General features: G+C 41.6%; 2 protein-coding genes across 2 annotated transcripts; both read right to left on the bottom strand.

Annotated features, from left to right (window-relative positions):
• Nucleotides 1–124: 124 nt before the first annotated feature.
• MAPK15 (mitogen-activated protein kinase 15) lies at nt 125–20,164 on the bottom strand (the record flags this gene model as incomplete). Its single annotated transcript, XM_082014742.1, has 13 exons — nt 125–496; nt 3,543–3,697; nt 5,258–5,558; nt 9,062–9,167; nt 9,419–9,556; nt 10,453–10,510; nt 11,889–12,028; nt 12,961–13,124; nt 13,285–13,415; nt 13,949–14,039; nt 16,675–16,704; nt 17,161–17,259; nt 20,096–20,164. The coding sequence occupies 13 exons, from the start codon at nt 20,162–20,164 to the stop codon at nt 290–292; spliced, it is 1,689 nt and encodes a 562-aa protein (XP_081870868.1). The 3' UTR covers nt 125–289.
• Nucleotides 20,165–22,737: 2,573 nt separating this feature from the next.
• Nucleotides 22,738–23,634, bottom strand: CCDC166 (coiled-coil domain containing 166; the record flags this gene model as incomplete). Its single annotated transcript, XM_082015051.1, has 1 exon — nt 22,738–23,634. One exon carries the CDS (start codon nt 23,632–23,634, stop codon nt 22,738–22,740), a length of 897 nt encoding a protein of 298 aa, XP_081871177.1.
• Nucleotides 23,635–24,983: the final 1,349 nt, after the last annotated feature.

A 24,983-nucleotide genomic window follows, 5' to 3' on the forward strand; every position in this document is an offset into this window, starting at 1 on the left:
ATTCACATGAGGAATATGAACTGACAGTATTAACTGTTCTGATGATATGGGAGCAAATAGTGCTGTGCCTTTGTCTGGTAAGACTGGCAGGCATAGGGATTAGATTCTCTTTCCTGTTGGTTTGTCCAGAGGAGAGTACTACATTGTTCCATGCAATGAATAGAACATTTCCCTTCAGTTGGAGTAACTGTCAAATGCCTGTTATATTTTGCTCTCACTTGCTGTTACTGGCTGAGTTAGGGGACTGATGAGATGAGCTGTACTTCACCTGGTTAGAACACTTCCACATTCACGGCTCATGCTGTTGGGAGGACTTTGATATTGGAAGACTCTGCAGTGCAGATTTACATATGGTTCCATAGGCCTGGGAGTAACTGCCCATTGATGCTTTTGGATCACCAGAAGCTCCCATATTTGCAGTAATCTGGAACATCTTTTTACTGGACTTCAGAAGGGGACGAACATCTTTGCTGTGAAACTGAGTATTTTTTGGATTCTGAGAGAGAAAGAAAAGCCAAGCTAGTTAGTAACCTGTAATCAGCTTTCTAAAAAACAAATAAGGAACACAGACTTTGCTTAAGCTGCGGAGTAGGACAGATCATGAATGTTATGGGATTAATAAACAAAACAGACTGTTTTGTAAGATCAAGAATAGGATGGTGACAATGATGTGAAGGAGAAGGGCTTAAAAATGGGTGCATCAAGAATGAGCTAGAGGAACTGGAGCAAGATATGACAAACTAATCCTGCATTGGAGCAGAAGTCCAAAGGCCTGTTTGGCTAGTATCTTGTTTTCAACAGTAGTGAATGCTTTAAATATATGTACAAAACCAGATCATCATTATTTCCCAGTATATCTTCCTGGCTTCTGCCAGTCAAACAGCTTGGTGACTTTCTGAGATGGAAGCTGCATATGGATGCTGTGTTTATCAGCCCTTGTGGGGAAAAGTTTGTAATACATTAATACATTACAATACATAATACATTACAATACATTTGAATCTGCAGTTCAAGAGGAGAGCTGTTTCACTGCAGCTTACGCTTTGTCAGCCTCTATAGTTAACTGAAAGGCAGGAGTTTCCACTCACTATTGTGGCACTGGCTGCTGTCACCCCAGCCATCACAGGAGTCTTTCCTGGTCAAATTGCTGAGAACAAGAATTTCACGAGCCTGATAGGATATTGAAAATTAATCCAGACTGAATGCAGAGAAAACTGGAATGTTAGAACTTTTCAGCTCCTGCTGAGGCTGAGTGAGAAAGATGGAAAAATCAACATTCACTTAACATAGGATCAGCCACAATGCTGATGACCTTCTGCTACAATATCCTGTCTGACACTAGTCAGTATTAGCCTCTCAGGGAACAAATATAAAGCACAGGGCATGTGTAGGGTGATCTTCTCCCTAGTATGCCCTTCCAGTAACAGAAAGTTGGTCATAATTACCTGAAGATTCTTCAAAATGCATTGTTCATATGTACATCTGCATATGCAGCAGTATCCACAATCTCATATTGTGGAATAAATAGTTCCACACTTGCTCCACACTTGTGGAATAAATGGTTCCCCTCACACTCAAAACATTTTGAATGGGATTCCAAAGCAGAGGAGCTTAAAGATGGGTTGCAAGTGTGCATGTGGACATACTTGGAAGTTAGTGGCAATCATGTCTCTTCTTAACAGTTACTCATGTATTTTCATGTCAATCACAACAGTAAGAAGAGATCCAGGAGGAACAAGCTTGACTCTTAACAGTGTTTGCAGCTTGTTTCTAGCTTGAAATGGTTCCGAACATTCAGAGCAGTTTGAAGAAATAATTTGCTTTAAGGTAAATATGATATTGCATGCTGACACAAAGCAGGTGATCCCACCCAACTCATCTTTGATAGCAGTGTCTATCAGAAGCCCCTTCACACAACTGTGCTCGTCATATATTTTGAATGGCTGCGACTCCAGTGCATAAGCACTCAAGTATTCTTTTGTGGGATGTGATAAAGGCCCATGACAAACAAGTCCATCTTTAGTGGCACAGAAAAAGTAATCTGTGGTGCCTCCTTCCATATTCTTCCTCTGCCATAAGCTTCCCCTGATCACCTTGTGTTGGCTAGACTCTCGTTGAGCTAGTCAGCAAACAACTAGCTCAGGAAAAAGCAGAGGCAAGGAGGTCATTTAAGAATCGAATGAGAAGAAGAACTTTTACAAGGAAGCGTGGTCAGGAACATGGAAGAGGGAGGAGCAGAGAGGATAGGACTGAAACCTTCATTATTCAGCAACAGCAATCCACTAGGTTCATTCTAGAGGTAGTGCAAATTCTCCAGCTAAATTTGGAATATCCAACAGTCTCAATTTGGTTAAAAAGAAATTTGCTACATACACACTTTGACCAGGACAAGCCATCATTGAAGATAATGTAAAAGCAACTGATCTGTCATTCTCAAAGTCAAAAGAAGTTTTTGGTGCTGCTGATAATCTGAACACCATGATAATCTGAAATGGTGGTCAAACCCTTGCTTGTCTGAACTGATGAAAGAAGAATGGAGTCCAAAACTAGCCTGTCCTCTAGAAAAAGGGCAGTAGAAAAAAAGTGATATATCTCAACACATCTCAAAAGATGCTGCATTAAAAACTCAAGATGGGAAAAGGAAGTAGAGGCAGAGAATCTGCAGAGATATTTTTAATTTTCTTTTTCATTACAGTTAGCTGACATATATGAGCCATTACAATTAATCTTTGTGAAAAAAATACTGCTAATGAGGCAGAGACCTAGATTTACAAGAGGGCTGTGTTACTTCATGTTCTCAGAAGTACCTAATTCCCATACTTAAATTCAACAGTCATTCACAAAACTCCTGCATAAACCTATAGGCATCAAAATACTCTTGCTGCTCAAGTCGCAGGTGATAGGGTTTTTAAAAGACTGGGGTTAGACTTAAAACTCCAGGAGAAAGTTAGTGTTTATAAACCCAGACTAGCTGAAGATCAGCTTTACATATGGTGGAGATGTAAAGTTTAAGCCATATCTGTGCCCTTAGAATTTCCTGGTGATTACTATAGATGGTCTTCCTCTCCACACTCTACCTCATGCACAGAATTTAGCTTAGGGTTGTAAACTTCATTAGTAGACAAAACACCTGAAATGTGGGCATTGCAACACTGAAGACTGCAATATACAAGTTCCTACATGAATCTACCCCATATTAGGGGCAAGTTATGTCTAGTTATTTCCTCTACTAGCAAAAATTCTTCAGTTAGCACACTCTTGAGCTCTCTAGTGAAGGGAACATACCTTGTACAAGCCAAACGGCCTTGTCAAACTAGGCTATTACTACCATTTGACTGACACTACATACAAGCAACAAAATCGAAGTGTGCATCTTTGTCTTAAGTAATTTTAACTGATAAAAAATTATTTAGTCACAGAGCAATATGCCTTGCCTCTCATTTAAATATCTTTACAAAGTTGCAAAATAATATATTCTGTGTCTGTATCATTTTGGTCCATGAAATGTTAAGGGTGTTTGTTTTTGTAGGACTGCTACTCACATTACAAAGGTTCTGTACACTTGTAGGAGGTAGCCGAGCATTTGCACTTGCATTTGCCCATGTGATTTGTCTCCCCAGTTTGCTATTGGAGATTCTGGCCTGTTGAGAAGGTGGTGCAGAACAGTTCCTGATCACAGCACCAGAATTTGCATTACCTGCAGAAGAAAAAACATGAGAGAAAGTAGGAAAATCATGAGGGCACAGAATACAACAGACTGAGGCAGGGACAGAACGTAAAAACTGAGGCATAGAATCATGGAATCTTTGGGTTGGAAGGGACTTTTTAAGGTCATCTAGTCCAAATCCCTGCCATGAGCAGGGACATCTTCAACTAGAGCAGGTTGCTCAGAGCCCTGTCCAGCCTGACCTGGAATGTCTCCAGGGATTGGGCATCTACCACCTCTCTGGGCAACCTGGGCCAGGGTTTCACCACACTCATTATCAAAAATTTCTTCCTTAGATCTAGTCGAAATCTACCCTTTTTTAGTTTAAAACCGTTACCCGTTGTCCTATCGCAACAGGCCCTGCTAAAAAGTCTGTCCCCATCTTTCTTACAAGCCCCCTTTAAGTACTGGAAGGCTGCAGTAAGGTCTCCCCGAAGCCTTCTCTTCTCTAGGCTGAACAACCCCAACTCTCTCAGCCTGCCCTCATAGGAGAAGTGTTCCACATCTCTAATCATTTTGGTGGCCCTCCTCTGGACCTTATCCAACAGCTCCATGTCTTTCCTGTGCTGAGGGCTCCAGAGCTGGACACATCACTGCAGGCAGGGTCTCACCAGGGCCAAGTAGAGGGGCAGAATCCCCTCCCTCGACCTGCTGGCCACGCTGCTTTGGGTGCAGCCCAGGATACAGTTGGCCTTCTGGGCTATGAGCACATATTACCGGATCCTGTCCAGCTTTTCATCTACCAGTATCCCCAAGTCTTTCTCGGCAGGCCTGCTCTCCATCCCTTCATCCCTCAGCCTGTACTGATACCAGGGGTTGCCCCGACACAGGTGCAGGACGCTGCACTTGTCCTTGTTGAACCTCACGAGGTTCACACGGGCACATTCTTCAAGCTTGTCCGGGTCCCTCTTGATGGCATCCTGTCCCTCAGGCATGTCAACCACACCGCTCAGCTTGGCGTCATCTGCAAACTTGCTGAGGGTGCACTCGATCCCACTGTCTATGTCACTGATGAAGATATTAAAGAGTACTGGTCCCAATACGGACCCCTGAGGGACACCGCTTGTCACCAATCTCCATCTGGACTTTAAGCCATTGACCACTACCCTCTGGGTGCGACCATCCAACTAATTCCTATTCCACCAAATGGTCTACCCATCAAATCCATATCTCTCCAAGCAGGAGTCATCCCCTGCCACCTTGTTTCAGCTCACAAACAGAACACAAGTATTCAGAAAAAAAAATAGAGTATAGTAGCAAACAAACCAGTTCAAAAGGGCATGAGAAAAGATAACAACAGTAGAGAAGCAAACAGAAAACAGAAAGCAACACAGCATCAAGACTGAGTCAGGAAAGAGCCAAAGAGAATGTCATACATTCAAAACTCATTCAACAGTGTTTTGTTCTGATGTCATTTTCCTCCCACACTTTCACCCTCTAATTTTGCCATGTAAATTCCCCTTATTTCTCTTTCCCCAATCAATCTCTTTTCTTCTTTTTTCCCCATAATAATGCCTCATAGCCATCCCACTGTAGGAGGGTAGTACCTACTTTGAACAGCGGTATGTGTTATGGGATTGTATATGACATTGATCTTTGATCTCTGACATAAAGTTCTTGCTAAATCTTCACTCTGGCTGGATACTTCTGGATGGACTCTAGTTGTAGTTCCAGCATGCACACGCAAAGCTTTTGGAAGAGGTGGTGTTGTCTCTCTCTGGCCTTTTCTGGTAGGTAAAGTCACAGAACTGGAATTTGGAAGAAGTGGCCTGGATTCAGACTGATTTAGTTGAATGTTTTCTCTTCGCACTTGCTCCTTTGGATGGCTATTTAATTTCTTTTCAAGGATCATCTACAGAAAGGAGAAGTTGGTTAGACTTACCACAGCTACACAGCAGAGCAGAGGAACATAAACATAAAAACAAAGAGAAAGACTTACAAATAACTGCAATTTATTTCACAGGATAAGTAACAAGTATAATTTAAAAATTAATCTAGAGTTAGAAAAAAGATAAAAATAATATTCTCAGTGGAAAGAAAAAATAGGCTGAAGCATTAAGGATTGGATGAACAGGCAATTTCAATATATCTGAGGGAGAACACCTCTAAATAAAATATGCATTAGACTTAAAAAAGTCAGAATCTATACGCCCAAAAGGTTCACACTATGTTGTTTCTTACCATCCCTTTCTAGAACTTTGCAAAGCTGATTTTTAATGGTCAAAGCAACATTCATTCTGGTTGGTGCACAATTATTTCTCACCTACCTCTACACACTACTATCTAGCAACAGAATCCTTGCCAAGGTTTTGGGTCTTGGTGCAGAAAATCTGTTCCCCACTTCCTGTAATCACAATAGTCCCAAATTTGACACCCTATCATTAAGATTATTTAAAATTATTCACTTGTTTCTTAGCCTTGTACCCAGATTATCTGTAACCAACATATTGACATTTAGAATATATTTTCTACCTGTGCTCAGTATTCACTTTACTAATTCATCTGCTCATGACTCCTAACACTCTATCACAGTAGAGTTTATTAGTTCGTTCTATTAAAGACCTTAAGAGAAATAAGAAAAGAGTAAAAATAAAAAGAATTAAAAAAAGAGTAAGTAGGTTCAACTTTTAAAATTCAATTTTATTTTTTCTTTCTTCAATTTTAATTGCTGTTAGTAGAGCAATAACACTTTTCCTCTCTGGGAAGGTGGACACACTTATCAGTCTTTCTCAGTCTTGGATTTTCTGATCTCTAAATTTCCTTTTCAATCTTTTCTTCTCATTGTCATTCTTTCCAATGCCTGTTTTACTACATTTACATTCCAACTCCTGCTCTTGTCACCATCCTCCAGTTCCTTTGCCTCATAACATGGCATTTACATAATTTCTTCCACTGTAAAAAGGGAAAAAAACCCAACAAAAACTAAGCCAAAACCAATTTCTCCTCCTGAAGCCTTGATTTACTTTCACTTTTGCTGCTCCACATATTTCATTGTTAGAGCATTCACTCCGTCTATCCTCGCCCTACTGCCTCAACACCACCATCCAGATCAGTTCAGTGTCTCTTAATGTGTTATGGTTTCTGTTTACTTTGCTTCTTCTTTCATTTCTTTAGACACTCAAATGTTCATAGAATCATAGAATAGTTTGGGAAAGGGACCTTCGGAGATCATCTAGTCCAACCCCCCAGCCTTGGGCAGGGACATCTTTCACAAGATCAGGTTGCTCAGAGCCTCATCCAACCTGACCTTGAACACTTCCAATGATGGGGCATCCAAAACTTCTCTAGGCAACCTGGTCCAGTGTATCACCACCCTCATGGTAAAAGATTTCTTCCTTGTGTCCAGTCTAAACCTTTCAGTTTAAAACTAAAAGTCTTTCAGTTTAAAACCATTGCCCCTTGCTCTGTCACTAGAGGCCCTGCTAAAAAGTCTGTCCCCATCTTTCTTACAAGCCCCCTTTAAGTACTGGGAGGCTGCAATAAGGTCTCCCCAGAGCCTTCTCTTCTCCAGGCTGAACAACTCAGCCTGTCCTCACAGAAGAGCTGTTCCAGCCCTCTGAGCATTTTTGTGGCCCTCTTCTGGACCCTCTCCAACAGCTCCATGTCCTTCCTGTGCTAAGCGCTCCAGAGCTGGACGCAGCACTGCAGTGGGGGTCTCACCAGAGCAGAGCAGAGTGGCAGCATCCTCTCCCTGGACCTGCTGGCCACGCTGCTTTGGATGCAGCCCAGGATATGGTTGGCTTTCTGGGCTGCGAGCACACATTGCCGGTTCATGTCCAGTTTTCAATCCACTAGTACCGCCAAGTCCTTCTTGGCAGGGCTGCTCTCCATCCCTTCATCCCCCAGCCTCTATTGATACTGGGGATTGCCCTGACCCACGTGCAGGACCTTGCATGTGGTCTTATTGAACCTCATGAGGTTCATATGGGCCCACTTCTCAAGCTTGGGCTGTCCCAGCAAAGCCATCAGCCCCATTGTCCAGGCATGAAACTCATCACAACGAGTCATCAGGATTTCTCTGGATCACCTTTTGGACTAAGGGTGGCAAGAGATGGAGAGGTGACAGGGGGAGGTTGCTGCATAGGGATTGGACATGTTATGGGATGCAGAGGAAAGCCATCTGGAATCACACAGGACTTATTATGAGATGTTTAGGGTAGGAACCAAAAGCAGGAAAAGAGAGGGGGTTTAGGTGATTTGGGGAGGAACAAGTGTGGGAAATAAAGGGTAAGTGGTATAAAAATGGCCAGTCGTGTGTAAATAGCTGGCTGGTCAATAAGCTTGTCTGGCCATACCCTGCACTTGATAATGCAGTTCACTCTACCTTCTTATTAAATTGCTTTCTCTTTTCTGGAAGAGAGGCTATCTATTCTGCCAACGTGTGCGTGTATGCTGGTGTGAATGCCAGCAACTGGAGTCAGATCACAGGTCATAGGGCCTGTGTGTCCATTGTGCCAGCAACTGAAGAGAGTGCAGGTGTGTGAGTGAGCATGTGATCAGTAGCAAAGAGCAAGTCAGACTATTCGGTGAATAGATCAAGTGGCCTTGGAGCAAGGGGGTGAGCAGGTCTCTAAGGGCCAGCTCTGGGTGTGAGCACCTGTGTATATCAAGGGGTGAGAACATGGGGGCGGTGGGCTGGAGGTCAGCTAAGGCACCTGGAAAGTCCTGGCCAGCTGTTTGCATGGTCTGTACCAGGAACTGGAGTAGGGCTGCAGCCTTGGGGGCTTGTATATCCAAGTGCCAGCAGCTGAGGAGACTGGGATCCAGGGGCCAGCTACTGAGTGTCTGAGACCAGCTGCTGCAGGGATCCACCTTGTACGTATGTAAATACATTCTCATGAGTGAACTTCCATTTTGCTCAGACAGAAAAGGGAACAAGATGAGGCTGTTCGTGCTGTCTATGTTTGTGTGAATGCTCTGAGTGCCTGCTTGCGACCCATGTGGCCAGCCATGTATATATGTATATAAGTATATATGTAGTGTGTACATGTTTTCTGTCTGCATGTGCCTACTAAGAATACATCTTCAGCCTTGCTACTGGCCAGATGTGGGGACATGGAGTGGCAGCAGCGTCACCTCTCCTCTTGGACTATTTGATCCAGCATAACAGAATTTCCTTTAACACCCTCTTTTTCAGACATTGTGCTTTACAGACTTTTCCCAGTGGAAATCTAGATTTAAAATTATGACAGTATGGAACTGACTGATAAGAAACACCAAGATGTAACTGTAAGCAAATATGGAAAGCCTAGGAGAACACAAATAGAAGAAAATTACAGACTTCATTAAGTGTATGCAAGAATGGCAGGTTACCTGGAGGATTAGGATTTTGGAAAATAGGATAAGAGAAAGTACCTCATACAATTGATTTCGATATTCTGCCACAGACAGCTGGATATCATCACCTAAAGGAAGAACCACATCATAATCCAGAGAGAGCTCCCTGGCAGGACAGTGAAACCTAAGAAGATGATAACACATAATGTAATTCACTAAGACTAAAAACAGCACCGCAGATTAATAAAATATTAAAAAGGACTGTTAAATCATCTCATACGACCTTTAGTGTAAATAGGGTTAGAAAAAATTAAGAATTTGCTTTGTCTCTTTTTTTTTTTTTGTATTATGCATATAAAGAAAACTTGTGCCAAGAGTAGGTCTATAACATCTCAGAAGACATCAGGGGAAACTGCACGTTAGTATTACTCTCACCTTTTCACATAAGGATGCCGCAGAGCTTCCTCTGCTGTGAGTCGTTTATCAGGGTTAAATACCAAGAGCTTCTTCAGAAGATCCAAGGCAGGCAATGGAGTAGAGGATGGTAAAATCTCCTCAAATGTTACTCGCTGCCTAGAAGTCAGAAAACAATGATATAAGTTCCCAGTATCTAATTCACAGTGAAAGCATGAATTACAGTTCTGAGAATCATATCAAGGTGACACCTAACTCCAGAGTTCACTCACAAGTAATGTGTCATAATCCTGGAACACTCTAAAGTATAGGCCTGCGAGTACGGTGAACTCTTTTACCCCTTTGATTAGGTCTGAGAAGATGAAGTTTAAAAATATGGTTTTGCACTTTAAAATCCTAAAGGTAATAATTAACATAATGAACATGAGAATATCTAATACATTTGAAAAATCACTTTTAAAACATGATTCTTACTCACATTTTAAATAATTTTGTTACTCCATGACAACATTTGTTTTGTTTAGACAATGATCCATCACTGAACATAGCATTTGGACTGAGTGTCTCAGAAAAAATCTTTTCAGTTTTGAAGACTAAAATTTCACTTGCTCTTTTACCTAGCTGCAGCCATCTATCAGAACCTAGCCGCTTCACTTTTGACTCTCACATTTTTTGGGGGGTGGGTGGAGGAGGTGGGGGGTGGAGCAGAGGGGGGGAAGATAACACCCAAACAGCAGGGCTGTCAAATGAAAGTGCATTTCAGCCAGGAATGAATGGAGAGTTCCAACTGCTGTCTTTCACTACTCAGAGAAGGGTTACAGAAATGAAAGAGCTCTGATTCCCATTGGTCTTCTCGTTTTTGTGTTTTTGTGTTTTTTTGTTTTTTGTTTTTTTTTTTTTAATTTTACATCCTTTCCCTGGAGGAAGGTGAATCTGCAGAGAGCAGAAATCATTGCCGCTGGTGAATACTCGAAGGTGAACTTCAGGGGAACTTTTTGTCAACATCATACAGTAGATTGTTGACTTCTGAGACACATCAAACATACAAGGCTTACCGTGAACTAATGCGGTTAATAACTGAGGCCCTGTAATCTGATTGCATAGCCAAAATATCTGCAATAATGAAAAGATACTGTTAATGCCAAGATTAGGATTACCAGTTACACAGTTTATGAAGGAAAGCAAATATTTGATATTAACGTAGGAAATCATCCTAAAAAACCTCAATAGGAGATCTTATGGAAGGAGGATGGACTATTTACTTGCAAATTTTTTAAGCTGATTTTCTCAATTCCTATTCATTCTATCTTAGATTTCATAAACTTGCACTTTTATACCCACAGATGCAGAAGCACCAGGATATCTGAGATCAAATGATCTGTCGAGGATCATTTGTGTGGGACACAGAGAACAAGGGATACCAGCTATTGATTTCCTCATCACACCTGCTGGGGTTCTTTTTGATTGGTGATGATGAACTGTTTTCTGAACACATATGTCATACTCTCCAAGAGTCAACAGTTGCTATGGAATGTTTTTCTTTGCTTCAGAATCTCGCTTCTTTGGTCCCCATAAATGCTGGGCAAAGTTGCTGCTCATAGGTTGGTTTTCCTTGTTTGCAATAATGTTTTGAACAAGTGTCTGTTTTCACTTGTTTGGCTAAAATAAAAAGAAATTGTGCCTGTGATATGCTGCAACCTCGCAGCCATTGTCCTGTTCTAAGGACAATATAGGACCTTCTGCTAAGGAGTCATTTGTCCTGTGGTCTTGTCTTAGAGTGCAGACTTTCTGATTATGACATTATCAACACATTCCTCAATTGTATTGCTCAGATTAGAATAGCATTTTTTGTTATTAGTGCTGGCTATTCTTCTAACTCCTGTTTTGGTGTTTTCACACACATATTTCCATTCATATTTCATTCACGGCAACAAAATCTCTAATAAAAACTATAAATAACTTTAAGCTTGAATGGAATTCTCCAAAATGGTAATGTCCTTAAACTGAAGGTAGTTATTTTTCTAAAAACAATTTGCTAGCCCAGTTAGAACATATCAACATGTTGTAAAAGTTTATAAAGTGTATGGGCTGGAAGTCATAGAAGTCATAGAAGACAATCATCATCATCATAATCCCTTTCGGATTTAACATATATTTACTCCAGCTTTCACTTCTGTGTTTAGATTTCCAGACCAAAAAGTCCAACTTACTTTTACTACGCAAGTCCCACTGAAGTATGGTACTCTGTTTTAAACTGTTATCCTCTTACAAATCTCAAAAATGTTTTGAAGGCCTGGTTCTTGTTTCTCATTTAATCAAGTATGGGCTTACTTTCCTCTAACACTAACATTTCACAATTAAGTCTTTAATTTCCATGGAAAGATGTTAGAATTACTCACAAGAGATACCTTATTCCCTGATCCAGCTGGGCTGCTTTCTTTTACTCTTTTAATCTCTTCCCTAAATACCTTTCCCTGTAGAAGAGTCCTACCTTCTGGGGATGGGGCAGGAATGACCCTCAAGATCTGCTCTATTTGATTCACTGTTGATGTTCCAGGAAAAAGAGGTTTCCCAAGTAGCAGCTCTCCCAGAATACAGCCAATGCTCCACATGTCTACACCTTTAGTGTAACTACAAATAAGAATAGAACAGAGTTAGGACTATATCAAGCAAATATTTTTCTGTACCTGGTATTCACATCATCTACATTAGCTTATTTTGCTAGAAAAACAAGCTTGATGACTCCTTGAATATGAATGCTCACAGGTTTTAACTATAAAGTGAATGAGATTCAGCAATCATGAAACTGGCAAGCATAAAAACAGAAAGGAGATTTATCCTACCAGAAGTCTATTCTAGGAAACCACAAAAACAAATATATTAAAGGTAAATGCCAGGACACGGTAATATATACTTTTCCTATGACCAACAGTGAAGATACAAGTTGCTGTTTGGAAACAACTGAGTTTTCAGGGCATAATGTATCTAGAAAGTAGATACAATTACTTAGGCAAAGTAAATGCCAAACAATGGGTAAATGACAGTTTGCAAAACATCTACATTTCAAATTTGGGATACTAACCCCACCTATATTTATTTTCCTTTTCAGATCAATAAGATTTTGTATATTTAAGTAAAAAAAATTACTAAGCCTGACTAACAGGCAGCTGATTTAACATTTGACTACAGAATATTTTCTGAAGGTCTATCAAAAAACTCTTCTTAAATTTGGAAAAGAGGACTAAGGTACTCAAACAAATTTTGTAAAGTTGCAGATTTAAGGGGAGAAAGAATAAGTCCAGTGGGAGAAAGGATGACAAACAGCTGAGCTGATAATGTATGTAAATGGACAATCTAAGCACCCAGGAAGGAAATGTACATGTTATGAGATTTTTATGTTGCAGAACTGAGGTTTAAATGCATATTGAGCAAATGAACTGCTGATATGACATGGCATCTGGTGACATCTAAAATGAAAATATTTAATACTTTTAGACAATACATTTTCCCCAGTGGTGAAGAAATGATAGAGTCCCATCCCTTTCCTCATATTAAGCGGTTACCTCCGAGAGGAAAGTAAGATCTCGGGGGCTCGGTACCAGCGTGTTGCCACATATTCTGTTAGAGCAGGGTTGCCTTGGTCTTCATTCATCTGATGTAAAGAGCGGGCCAGCCCAAAATCACAAAGTTTAACAAAGCAGTCTGCATCCAGCAAGATATTTGAAGGCTGAATTGAACAAAGGAAAATTAATAAGCTTTTTACTCTTCTGAATGGCAGAAGATTGTTATCAACGTTCTTTTACTAATCTCATTCTTTTCATACTTTTTCATTTAGTGTTTAAACAGAAAACTTGAGTGAAGGATAAAGACTATTGACTGAAATATACCTTCTGATCTCTGTGAATAACATTTCCTGAGTGGATGAATTTAGTTGCCTTCAGGATTTGGTAGAGAATGTAACACTTGTGGATATCTTTCAGCAAATTCCCCTTCTTAATCACAGCATGTAAATCTGTCTCTGTAATATATTAGATCAGTAAAGGATTACCAAGTTGTGGATATAAATTCCTGAAAGCAAAGCCAGAATAGACCATTGTCCAAACTGTAATCTTTCAAGTGCATCCTCAACAGAAGTTAACACTGTAATTACTAATAGTACTGCAATCTCTCGGTAGTATCAGTTTGACTTGCAGCTCATGCTACAGTAACTGTTCTATTATTGCATACTTTTGTTATAACAAAATTGCACATAGTCTCTTCCATATGCAACTCTTCTGTCTTTACAAGCCTTGTAATTTGTTGCTCACTGCTGTGTTTCCTTCATCTCAACCAGCCAGTTCTCATACAATTTTTACTCCCTTTAAACTTTCGAAAAATGCTATTCCCACCTAATCACAACTAACATATAAACCCCCCCGTACTGCTCCTACTTCTATGTCTACTTACATGAATATTCATGTAAATCATCAACACACTGCTATCAAAGTAGGGAACAAAGATAACTCATAAGATAGGCTGTATTTAAATGGCTGATGCAATGATAAGTCTCACCCATGGACTCAAAGATGAGGTAGATGTCCTTGTCATTCTGAGCTTGGATAATATCAAGCAGCTTGATGATATTTGGATGTTCTCCAAATTTCTGCAGAGGGAAGAGACCCAACTGTCAAAATCAAGTATCTTGTTTGTGAATCATAGAAAAGGACAATAACCTATTTAATTTTGTATTATTGTCTAGAACAAACATTAACATGCTATTTCCTTCATTATGTTTCTACTGAAATAAATTTTAAAAAGGATTTAAGCTTGCTCCACAGCATGAAACCAGCCAGGTAATTAAAAAAAAGAAAAAAACCCCTGTTATCCAAAAATTAGCTCTAAAAATCCCTCTATACCATTTATGAGTAAAGTCCAGTCAACTTTATGCACCTCGTATTTCCTACTGAAGGCAAAGAATTACTGTGGCAGTGAAAATAGAACAAAGTTGCCATCAACATTCATAATTAAAAACCCCAGCTAACCAGAAAGTGCCTATTTGAGGGTAGGCTGAAGCACTCTACAGGCTGCATTGATGAACTGACTGTAATGGAAGATCAGACGGTCAGCATACAAAGACATAACTAAATACAGGTATCTTAAACTGGAGGTGAATTCTATTATCACATTTGCAGACTGACAATACTGTCAAGGTCATTTGCTTGATCCTCAGTCTTAACAACTTTTATGTCCTATAGCTAACACTTCTGCGCAGCTAGAGACACTCTGAACCCTTCACAATATGCCAACATTTTCAGGAACTACCCTGAGTATAAAATTATAAATAGCTGCACCATAAAACTTATGCTTGTATCTAAAATACATACATTCATTTTTTATTATTTGAATCAGTAATATAGTGTTTTCATCTATTTCCATCACAAATTCAGTTATAAACAGTATCAAAAATCGTAATATTAAACTATCTCCAGCAGTCTTAAAACAGCATCATCTTCCTAGACTCTGAGGCCAAGACGAAAATTGGTTATAATGTACAACATCTAGAAAAATCCGCAAACCAACACACTCACCTGCAGCAACCCAGGAAAATACACTTACAAAGCAGTAATATACAACGAGGCCATCAAATACCCTTGCATTTATTCTGAGGACAATATTCGGAACACCCATCCAAATAATCTAAAGAAAGTTTTTACTCAAAAGTGATAATTTTCTAGAGATGCAGATCAGTCTTGACAGCGTTACTTGAGTACTATTTAAGAACTTACTTCACACTGAAGGAAAACCACATTGCCTCACACTGTCTTGCCCTGGAACTGATAACGGAAAGTAGTGAACAAGTTTCAATCTATACTAAAAAAACATCCTACCCTGAAAAAAAATCTTGTCAGAGCCAGTTTTACTTATCTTTGCTTAAAGAAAATGCTATCACTAAAGTACTTACCAAAAATTACATTCTAAAATGTGGCCCACAATGCACCAAATACATCTACAACTATACTGAACAATAAACATAAAACCTGCAAGTAGCATAATGACCAGCATACTACGTATCACCCAGAAGAGAATCATCAAAATGCCCAGATTCTACATCAACACTTCTCAATTACAATAAACTGCATCCAATCCATCAAATACCCTTATGATAAACATACAGATTAAACTAAGCAATCATTATGCACAGGAAGGAATTTAGACAGACAAAGCAAATTAAGACAAACATCCAGTTACCAGTGAAAGCATATTTCTTACGTCTTTCCCTTTCTGATCTCTCAGTCCTGAACCTCAATGAAGAGCTATAAAATACCTTCAAAAATAGGAGGTGGAAAATAAAATTCTTAAGTCTATTGAGGACCAAAAGTCAAGAAATTAAGGGCTTGATGGCACATTAACCTCCCTCCCCCAAAATGACTCGTTCTTTCCTTCAGGAGAAATACCCTTTTTTCTCCCAACTCCTCCTCCTTCACCCATCTACTCCAGAAGTGCTGTACTTTCAGAGATGATATAACTTACAGGAAACTAACTTCTAAGAGCTAAAAACATATGAGAATTCCTTAAGTTTGCGGGTTCTATTTGAGGCTTAAAGAATGGTGAAAAAGTAGAAAACCTCATCTGTCTCCTACTTAAACTTGGCAGTCTTAGGAAATACCTCTTCCTATAAGCCCTGCCTTGCTTGTGTCCTTAGAAAGTCATAGTTATAACAACATTATCACTATTCAAAAACATTGATGTTTCTACATGGTAAGTCTGTGGAGGAATGGACAGATAATTTTAACGCCACTGCCACTGGGAAGGTAATTAGGCACAGTGTGTGGTCAATTTTATCAAAACAAGAGCAGCCTTAAGTAATTCCATACAGAACTTCCCTTTTAGTTTTGCTTTGATTATTTCAAGAGGTCAAGTTGCTTCCCACATGACAGAGGAAAAAAATTTTGGTATGTAAATCTCTTCCACACCCCAGCCCTACCTCTGAATCATGGCATTTAAAACTTAAGAAAAACACTTTTTGTCCACAAAGAAATAAGAAGTGACAAAGTGCCAGTCAATATGAAGATCCTAGAGTAGACATACTGCTAAAAACTGTGAAAGAACAGAGCATGTCTCAAAGGAAAAATAAGACAAACTCTTCATTTCATTCAGGTGTTTTTGCCCAGTCATGGTAAGTCCACTAATAGAGTTGTCAACACTGATCATGCATTTTAAAAAGAATGGGAAGAAAATATGTGAACAACATCAGAGGTAATAAAAAATCAGACAGGAGGAAGAAAAATGGACATTACCTGCAGGAACATAATCTCTCGAAATGTTCTCTAGAAAGAAACAAACAAAAGTTTATTATCACCTCAACAGAACAGACCATGGACTTCCAATAAGAGGGTAAATCCATTCTAATCTCTAAAGCAGAGGAAACCCATATAGAGTAGACAGGCTAGGAAAAACACTGTTGCTCTCTAGAGAGAGTCACAAGTGTGCTCGCTGTGCTTAGACACTATAGTGTAACAGTATAAGGGAGAATCAAATTTGTGCATGCCTATGAAGACAACTTTTCCTCAGAGACATCAAACAGTATTTTGTAGATGCCATGATATACAAAGCTTGACATGTATTGCTTTTTATCCTAATATAGTTGTAGACTGTATTATTACATGCATAATTGTCAAATAACTAACATCTTTCAGAGACATTTTCAGGATTTCATAAATCCTGAAAATATCTATGAACTCCCACTGCATCTTTCAGGACATGTTAGAACAATGATTTCTCACCTGAGCATCTGTTCTGTTCCTGAAAGCATCAAAAATCTTTTTAACAGCAACTATTTCTCCTGTCCTGCGATCGATTGCTTTCCATACAATGCCATAAGCCTAGGGAGAAAAAAGGACAGGTGAACAGTGCACTACAACATCTTAAGAACTGTTGAGATCTTCAGTGTGGAAGTAGAACATACTCAGCAGAGGGACTGAAAGAAGAGGTAATAAGCAGCTACCTAGAAGAAAGAGAGATTAGGCCAATGAGCAATAGTTTGTTGAGTAAAGGACTAAGAACATCTATACTGAGTCTGACCAAAAGTCCACAAGGTCAAGCATCCAGGCCTCCAAAGCAGCCAATAGCAGATGTACATGCTCATGAAGTTCAGCAACGTCAAGTGCAAGGTCTTGCACCTGGGTCGGGGCAATCCCCAGTATCAATAGAGGCTGGGGGATGAAGGGATGGAGAGCAGCCCTGCCAAGAAGGACTTGGCGGTACTAGTGGATTGAAAACTGGACATGAACCGGCAATGTGTGCTCGCAGCCCAGAAAGCCAACCGTATCCTGGGCTGCATCCAAAGCAGCGTGGCCAGCAGGTCCAGGGAGAGGATGCTGCCACTCTACTCTGCTCTGCTCTGGTGAGACCCCCACTGCAGTGCTGCGTCCAGCTCTGGAGCGCTTAGCACAGGAAGGACATGGAGCTGTTGGAGAGGGTCCAGAAGAGGGCCACAAAAATGCTCAGAGGGCTGGAACAGCTCTTCTGTGAGGACAGGCTGAGAGAGTTGGGGTTGTTCAGCCTGGAGAAGAGAAGGCTCTGGGGAGACCTTACTGTGGCCTTTCAATACTTAAAGGGGTCTTGTAAGAAAGATGGGGACAGACTTCACCAAAGCCTGTAGTGACAGTATCACAGAATCATAGAATCATTGAGGTTGGAAAAGACCTTTAAGATCATCAAGTCCAACCGTTAACGTAACACTGCCAAGTCCATCACTAAAGCACGTCCCTGAGCGCCAGGCCTACACGTCTTTTAAATACCTCCAGGGATGGTGACTCAACCACTCCCCTGGGCAGCCTGTTCCAGTGCTTGACAACCCTTTCGGTGAAGAATTTTTTCCTAATATCCAATCTAAACCTCCCCTGGTGCCATTTGAGGCCATTTTCTCTTGTCCTATCACTTGTTACTTGGGGAAAAAAAGAAAAGTGACTTCCCAATTGCCAGCAGTGTAGTACTACAGCACTGGTCTGAGATACTTATATTCCACCTGTTTGTACTTCCTGATGCATGGCAAAGGACCTGAACCCATACTCCAGGACCACACATATTCTTGGGAAGTCTGCCTTAATGTTGCTATCTGAATATTTAAGCATGAAAAATCACTCACTATCACATATTGCAGCTGTTTTACTTTGTACTAGTATTTAAACATAAACTAGGCATTTCTGAGTGAGAAATGATCCCACTGTACAGATGTAAAGCATCTCCCTAGAACATGGAAATTTAAGATTCAAATCTATGACCTAAAAATAAGAAAACTGGATCTATACTACAAGGGAGACTGAGTAATCACCCTTTGCAAGTATCACACAGTCATCCAGAACAGGTAAAACTTAGGTAGACATTCCCATTCCCTTACTAGACAACACAGCTTTTAATTACAAAAAAAAAAAAACCCCAAAAAAAGAAAAGAAAGAAAATGTACTGTTTGAATTCCCTCACTGTACAGGAACAGCTTATATCCCTTGCCACTGCACTTCTCTGCTGGACTTTCTGGGACTCCCAACAGCCTTTTAAGGGGTCAGTACAATCAGCTGTGTATACACAATACAGGCAGAACTTTCTGCAGACAAGAGGCAGAAAATACAGGTTATTTAGGAGACTGGAACCGCTTGAGTTAAGAGCTCAACTAGCAGTTTTGATAATGTCAGTGATGATGGATCTGAAGCCACTAAAGTCCTTTAAAGACCTGAATGTATGCAGTTATGTTTGTGAAACAGTCTCCAAATACAATTCTCAAACAATTTAATATTTCAGATGAAAAAATAATGTCATTCTCTTTGAAGAACCTAGCATGTTAAAAGATGTGATATATTACATTCAGTCAAAAGGAGAATGCTGATAACTAGTAACAAGATGGCAGCAAACCTCAGGTCAGAAGCAAACTTAGAATGAAATATAGCCATAAAAAAGATCAGTGTGAATTCAAAAGGAGAAAAACAAAACAGTGTCTTGGAGGATAATGAAGAAAATAAGCCTCTCTCAAGTGCCTCCCTTGTAATTGAACATGAAATACTGAACTACTACTTATCAACACAACTAAACAATGACAAAGAGCTGCCAGAACAGAAAAGCAGATAATCAGGAAGGGTTTAGAGACTGCCCGAGGAGAAAGATCTTAGAAATTAACGTTGGCTGACATATAAAAATATGTGATTTTATGAGGAAAAAATTACTTGCTGCAGCATAACACTTGAAGTAATAGGGCTACAGAAAACACGAAAGAATTTGGCAGGCACAAACAGAATACACTTTGAGACAGATTCATTTTTCTATAAAGTAGGTATACACACAGGTCGGTACTTTGTGTGGCAGTTCTCCAGGAAATTACAGGGAAAAAAACCCAGATGGGGGAATGTAAAGGCATTTCCAGTTTTCACATAACTTACTTTCCTCTTAAATTTAGTTGTGAAAAAACTATAAAAAGTCCCAGAAAGCTATCAGGCTACGATTTATGATTTTTTTTCTCTATTAGGCATAACAAATATTTCAAAGTTCAGTTTTTCTTCAACTATATAAACTCTTAGACCTCCAGCACGAGACGCGGCTCAGGTCTGCGGCCTGCGGCAGGGACCGGGATACCACAGACAAAGGCGCCGCCGGGACGAGGTGCCGGGCAGCGCGGGACCAACGCCGCCCGGCTCCTCGAGCTCCCAAGATCCCCCCCAGGGCACTCACCCCCTTGCCCAGGCGTCTTTTGATCTCGTACTTCTGAGAGACGAGCGCCTCCACCTCCGGCTCGCTCATGGCGAGCGGACAAGCACTCCACCACACGGCACGCTGGACCGCTCGCGGCGCTCTCCCTGTTGATTTCTGCTGCTATGGAAACAGCCCCGCCGCATAACGCATGCGCCAAGCCTCCTGAGGCCGCGCAGGCGCACAGTGTGACGCTAGCTGTAAGCGACGGTGGCGGTAGTGGTAGTTGCCGTTGCGGGGCCGCAGGCGCGGTGCGGCCGCTTCCGCCTTCTTTTTCCCCCCCCTTTTCCTCCGACGGGTGCTCTGCTGCGCGGTCGGAGATGCTGCTGTGGTCTCGGTCTTGCTTGCTGGCATAGTGGGTGGCTGCTGGGGGAGCCCCGCGCGCCGCCGCCGCGCGACTCCTCTCGGGGGCTGCGGGCTGTGACCGCAGTGCTGCTCGCCACCCGGAGTGCGGCGGGGGGTGGCGCAGGCAAAGGGTAAAAGTTCTCCAGTGTAGCGCGTCCTGCGCCTTCATCTGATAACCTTTACAGTGCGCTAGCGTCAGCGGGGCATGTCGGACATTGCTCTCGGCACCTGGTATCATTCGCATGCACTGTAAGAAAAAAATCCTACTTTTTTTTAAACCTAGCAACCGTTAACTGCTAATGCCTGCAATGCAGATCTTTCCTTGCTAGTAGCATGCTTTGGCCTACACTGATTCCCATAACATCCTTGTTGACAAACTTAAGTACAGACTAGTTAAGTGCATGGTTAGACAGACTGAAAACTTCGCTGAACTGCTGGCACCAAAGGTTTGTCATCAGTGACATGAAGTCCAGCTGGAGGTCAGTCACCACAGTACCAGTACTGTACCCAAGTACACACACTAGTGGTGTACCCAAGGGGTCAATACAGGTGCGGATGGTGGGATGGAGTCCAGCCTCAGCAAGTTCGCAGATGATAACAGGAATGGGTGGTTGATGGAGCAGATGGTTGTGCTGCTGCTATTTAGAGGGACCCTGTCAAGCTGGAGAAATGGGTCAACAGGAACCTTGTGCACTTCATCACTGGAAGATGGCAAGTCCTGCACCTGGGCAGGAATAATGACATGCAGCAGTACAGGTTGGCAGCTATTAGGCTAGAAGACAGCTTGGCAGGAAAGGACCTGGAGGTCCTGGTGGACCATGAGCCAGCTAATGTGCTCTTGCAAAGGTGATGAACATCGTCCTGGACTGCATTAGAAAGACCCTTGCCAGCTGTTTGAGGGACACAGTCTTTCCCTTTTACTCACTAATGAGAGACCACAGCTAGAGTAGATACTCTAGGTACGGTTTTGGGGTCCCCAGTGTAAGACAGACACAGACATACAGGATTGTGTCCAGCAAAGGGCCATAAAGATGATTAAGGCTTGATAAGCATCAATGATCAGATGATAAGCATCTGTGATACAGAAAGAGGCTGAGAGCTGGGATTGTTTAGCCTGGAGAAGGCTCAGGGGATCTTACTAATGTGTTTAAATATCAGGCGGAGCAGGAGGGAAGACAGAGACAGACTATTCTGAAATTGAAGTTGGTGATGGAATTGAAATTCTATTTAAGAAAAAACTTTTTTTTACTGTGAGTGTGGTCAAACACTGGAACAGGCTGCACAGAGAGGCTGTGGAGTCTCTGTCCTTGGGGATACTCAAAAGCCACTGAAAGTGGCCCTGCTCTGGTTGACCCTCCCTTGAGATCTCCTCCAATCTCAACTAAGGTCTGCTTCTGTATCAAATCTCCCTGTGTGAATGTTAAAACTTAGAGTAAGGGTGACCTCTGGTGTCATTGTTGATGAGGTAATCGAAATCCAGAAGTGTTCAACTTGGAAAGTGAATGTAGCTGTAGTCTATTAGAAACAGAACTCTTTACCTCTTGCTTCCCAAGTGAAACAGTAAAGCAAGAAAAGAATGAGAAGTAAAAATTTATATGAATATATTCAGTGAATATACTTTATTGATAGTTATGACCCAAGGGTCAAACATCTCAACTGCTTATATTGTTTAAAGGATTCGTTTGCTTGCATATTTATTTTCTGTCCTTGCTTATTGCAGGGGGGTTGGACTAGATAACCTTTAAAGGTCCCTTCCAATCCAAACTATTCTATGATTCTATGATTTTCTCTCCCTTGGAGACTAGCAGAAGGTAAAAGAAAGTCTTTGCCATGTAGAAGATTTGGGAAAATGAATGTTGCTGAAAGTAAGAGCTGGCCTACATTGGTTCATACTAGTACATGTAGTTTGCAGTGAAAAGTAACATAGAGATTGCCTCACTATGTTTTAAGAATATAATTTGCCCATGGAAAATTACTAATTAATGAAACATCAAAGTCTGATCTCAAAGGGAAAATGTCACTGTTTATTTTGGGACATGAAGGGACTGCAGTTTCAAATGTCTTAATACAGATGTCATGAAAGTTAAAGCTGAGGTTACTTTTAAGATCTGTTTTCTGTGTTGCATGCTGAGCATGAGCTACGTAAATAATCCTTTCATCCACGCACAGAATGTTTACTTCTGTATATTGTATTACGTAACTAATAGTGGCAACAGCTGACAGTCCAGCTATGTCTACTGATAAATTGGCCTGACTGATGAGTGGAGAAGTTTTTTAAGTTAATGGACACATCTGAACGAGCTGTGAGAGCTGTAGGTTTTGCCATTTGCATTGTGTGCCACATGCTGGTGTAACCAGTGGCGCATGTGTACCATGTCCTGAGTGTATTCATTCTCCCGAAGAAGCTGCTGCTGCTGCTCTCTCAGTTGCACTTTGGTTTCTTTAAGGATTTTTGAGTATTGGATGAGTTTGAGCAATTCCTGGCGCAGATGCCAATTCTCTGCTTTTATTTGTTTGATATGCTGAATTAGAGATTGTATTGCTGCTTCTTCTGCTCTCTTGGTGAGAACCCAGATCTTCTGATGAAAGTCCATTTCACAGTCAGCCTTGGCCTGCAGAAATCTGCTCTTGATTTTGTGCATTTCATCTGAATGCTGTATCTTTGTGACCAACAATTCCTTCTCCAGCTCTTTAATCTTTTTCATCTGTTCCAGCTGAACAGATGCATTTTTGAAAGGCTGCAGGTCTTCAACTTCCTTGTTCATGAGAGAGTACTTTGTCTCCATATTCATCAGAGAGCTCCTTACCTCTTTCTCTTTTTCTGTATACTGTGAGATTAGCTTCTCTTTCTGCATCCTGACTTGGGACAGATCAGCGTTATTCTGGTCATTTAATGTTATTATCAGATTCTGGCACTTCTGGCTGTGTTTTGTTATGTAAGAGAGGTAAGCTTTGCTCTCTTCCTGATTCTGTTTGGCTTCCTTTTCTAGGAATTTATTTTCCTGCAGGAAATGCTCCACTGTTCCCATGTATGTGTTCATATGTTCAGTGAGAATCTTGTATTCCTTCTGCAAGTACAAGTTCCTCTCTTTGACAAGTATTTCCATGTCACTTATTCCTTTGGATATATCTCCATTCTTCGTTCTTACTCCTTGCTTATTTTTCCCAGCACGCATGGTGTCTTGTTTCGTCTGCTTTGTCTTGGATGCCATATTCCACACTGGGGGTATCAAACGCTGGGAAACTGTAACAGAATGAAAAAGTACAAATTCTAAGTGAGCATTTATGCCATGTGTGTGACCATTCCTTTTTATTACAGAATCACAGAATCACTAAGGTTGGAAAGGACCTTCAAGATCATCAAGTCCAACCATTAATCCAGCACCACCATGTCCCCTAAACCATGTCTTGAAGTACCACATCCACATGTTTTTTAAACACTTCCAGAGATGGCGACTCCACCACCTCCCTGGGCAGCCTGTTCCAATGCCTGACCACTCTCTTGGTGAAGAAATTTTTCCTAATATCCAATCTAAACCTCCCCTGGCGCAACTTGAGGCCATTTCCTCTTGTCCTATCGCTAGTTACTTGGGAGAAGAGGCCAGCGCCCTCATCGCCAGAACCCCCTTTCAGGTAGTTGTAGAGAGCGATAAGGTCTCCCCTCAGCCTCCTCTTCTCCAGACTAAACAACCCCAGTTCCCTCAGCCACTCCTCATAAGACTTGTGCTCCAGACCCCTCACCAGCTTTGTTGCCCTTCTCTGGACATGCTCCAGCACCTCAACATCTTTCTTGTAGTAAGCGGCCCAACAGTGAACACAGTATTCAAGCTGCGGCCTCACCAGTGCCGAGTACGGGGGCACAATCACTGCCCTAGTCCTGCTGGCCACACTATTTCTGATACAGGCCAGGACGCTGTTGGCCTTCTTGGCCACCTGGGCACACTGCCGGCTCATGTTCAGCCAGCTGTCAACCAGCACCCCCAGGTCTCTTTCCACCAGGCAGCTCTCCAGCCACTCCTCCCCAAGCCTGTAGCGTTGCATGGGGTTGTTGTGGCCAAAGTGCAGGACCTGGCACTTGGCCTTATTAAACCTCATACAGTTGACCTCTGCCCATCGATCCAGCCTGTCCAGATCCCTCTGCAGACCCCTCCTACCCTCCAGCAGATCAACACTCCCACTCAACTTGGTGTCATCTGCAAACTTACTGAGGGAGCACTCGATTCCCTCATCCAGATCATCTATAAAGATATTGAATAAGACCGGCCCCAGAACCGAGCCCTGGGGAACACCGCTTGTGACCTGCCGCCAGCCGGATTTAACGCCGTTCACCACAACTCTCTGGGCTCGGCCATCCAGCCAGTTCCTCACCCAGCGAAGAGTAAACCTGTCTAAGCCACGAGCCGCCAGTTTCTCCAGGAGAATGCTGTGGGAGACGCTGTCAAAGGCTTTACTAAAGTCCAGGTAGACAACATCCACAGTCTTTTCCCTCATCCACTAGGTGGGTCACCTGGTCATAGAAGGAGAT

This window comes from Phaethon aethereus (assembly GCF_964289735.1).
Source record: "Phaethon aethereus genome assembly, chromosome: 2".
Taxonomy (NCBI): domain Eukaryota; kingdom Metazoa; phylum Chordata; class Aves; order Phaethontiformes; family Phaethontidae; genus Phaethon; species Phaethon aethereus.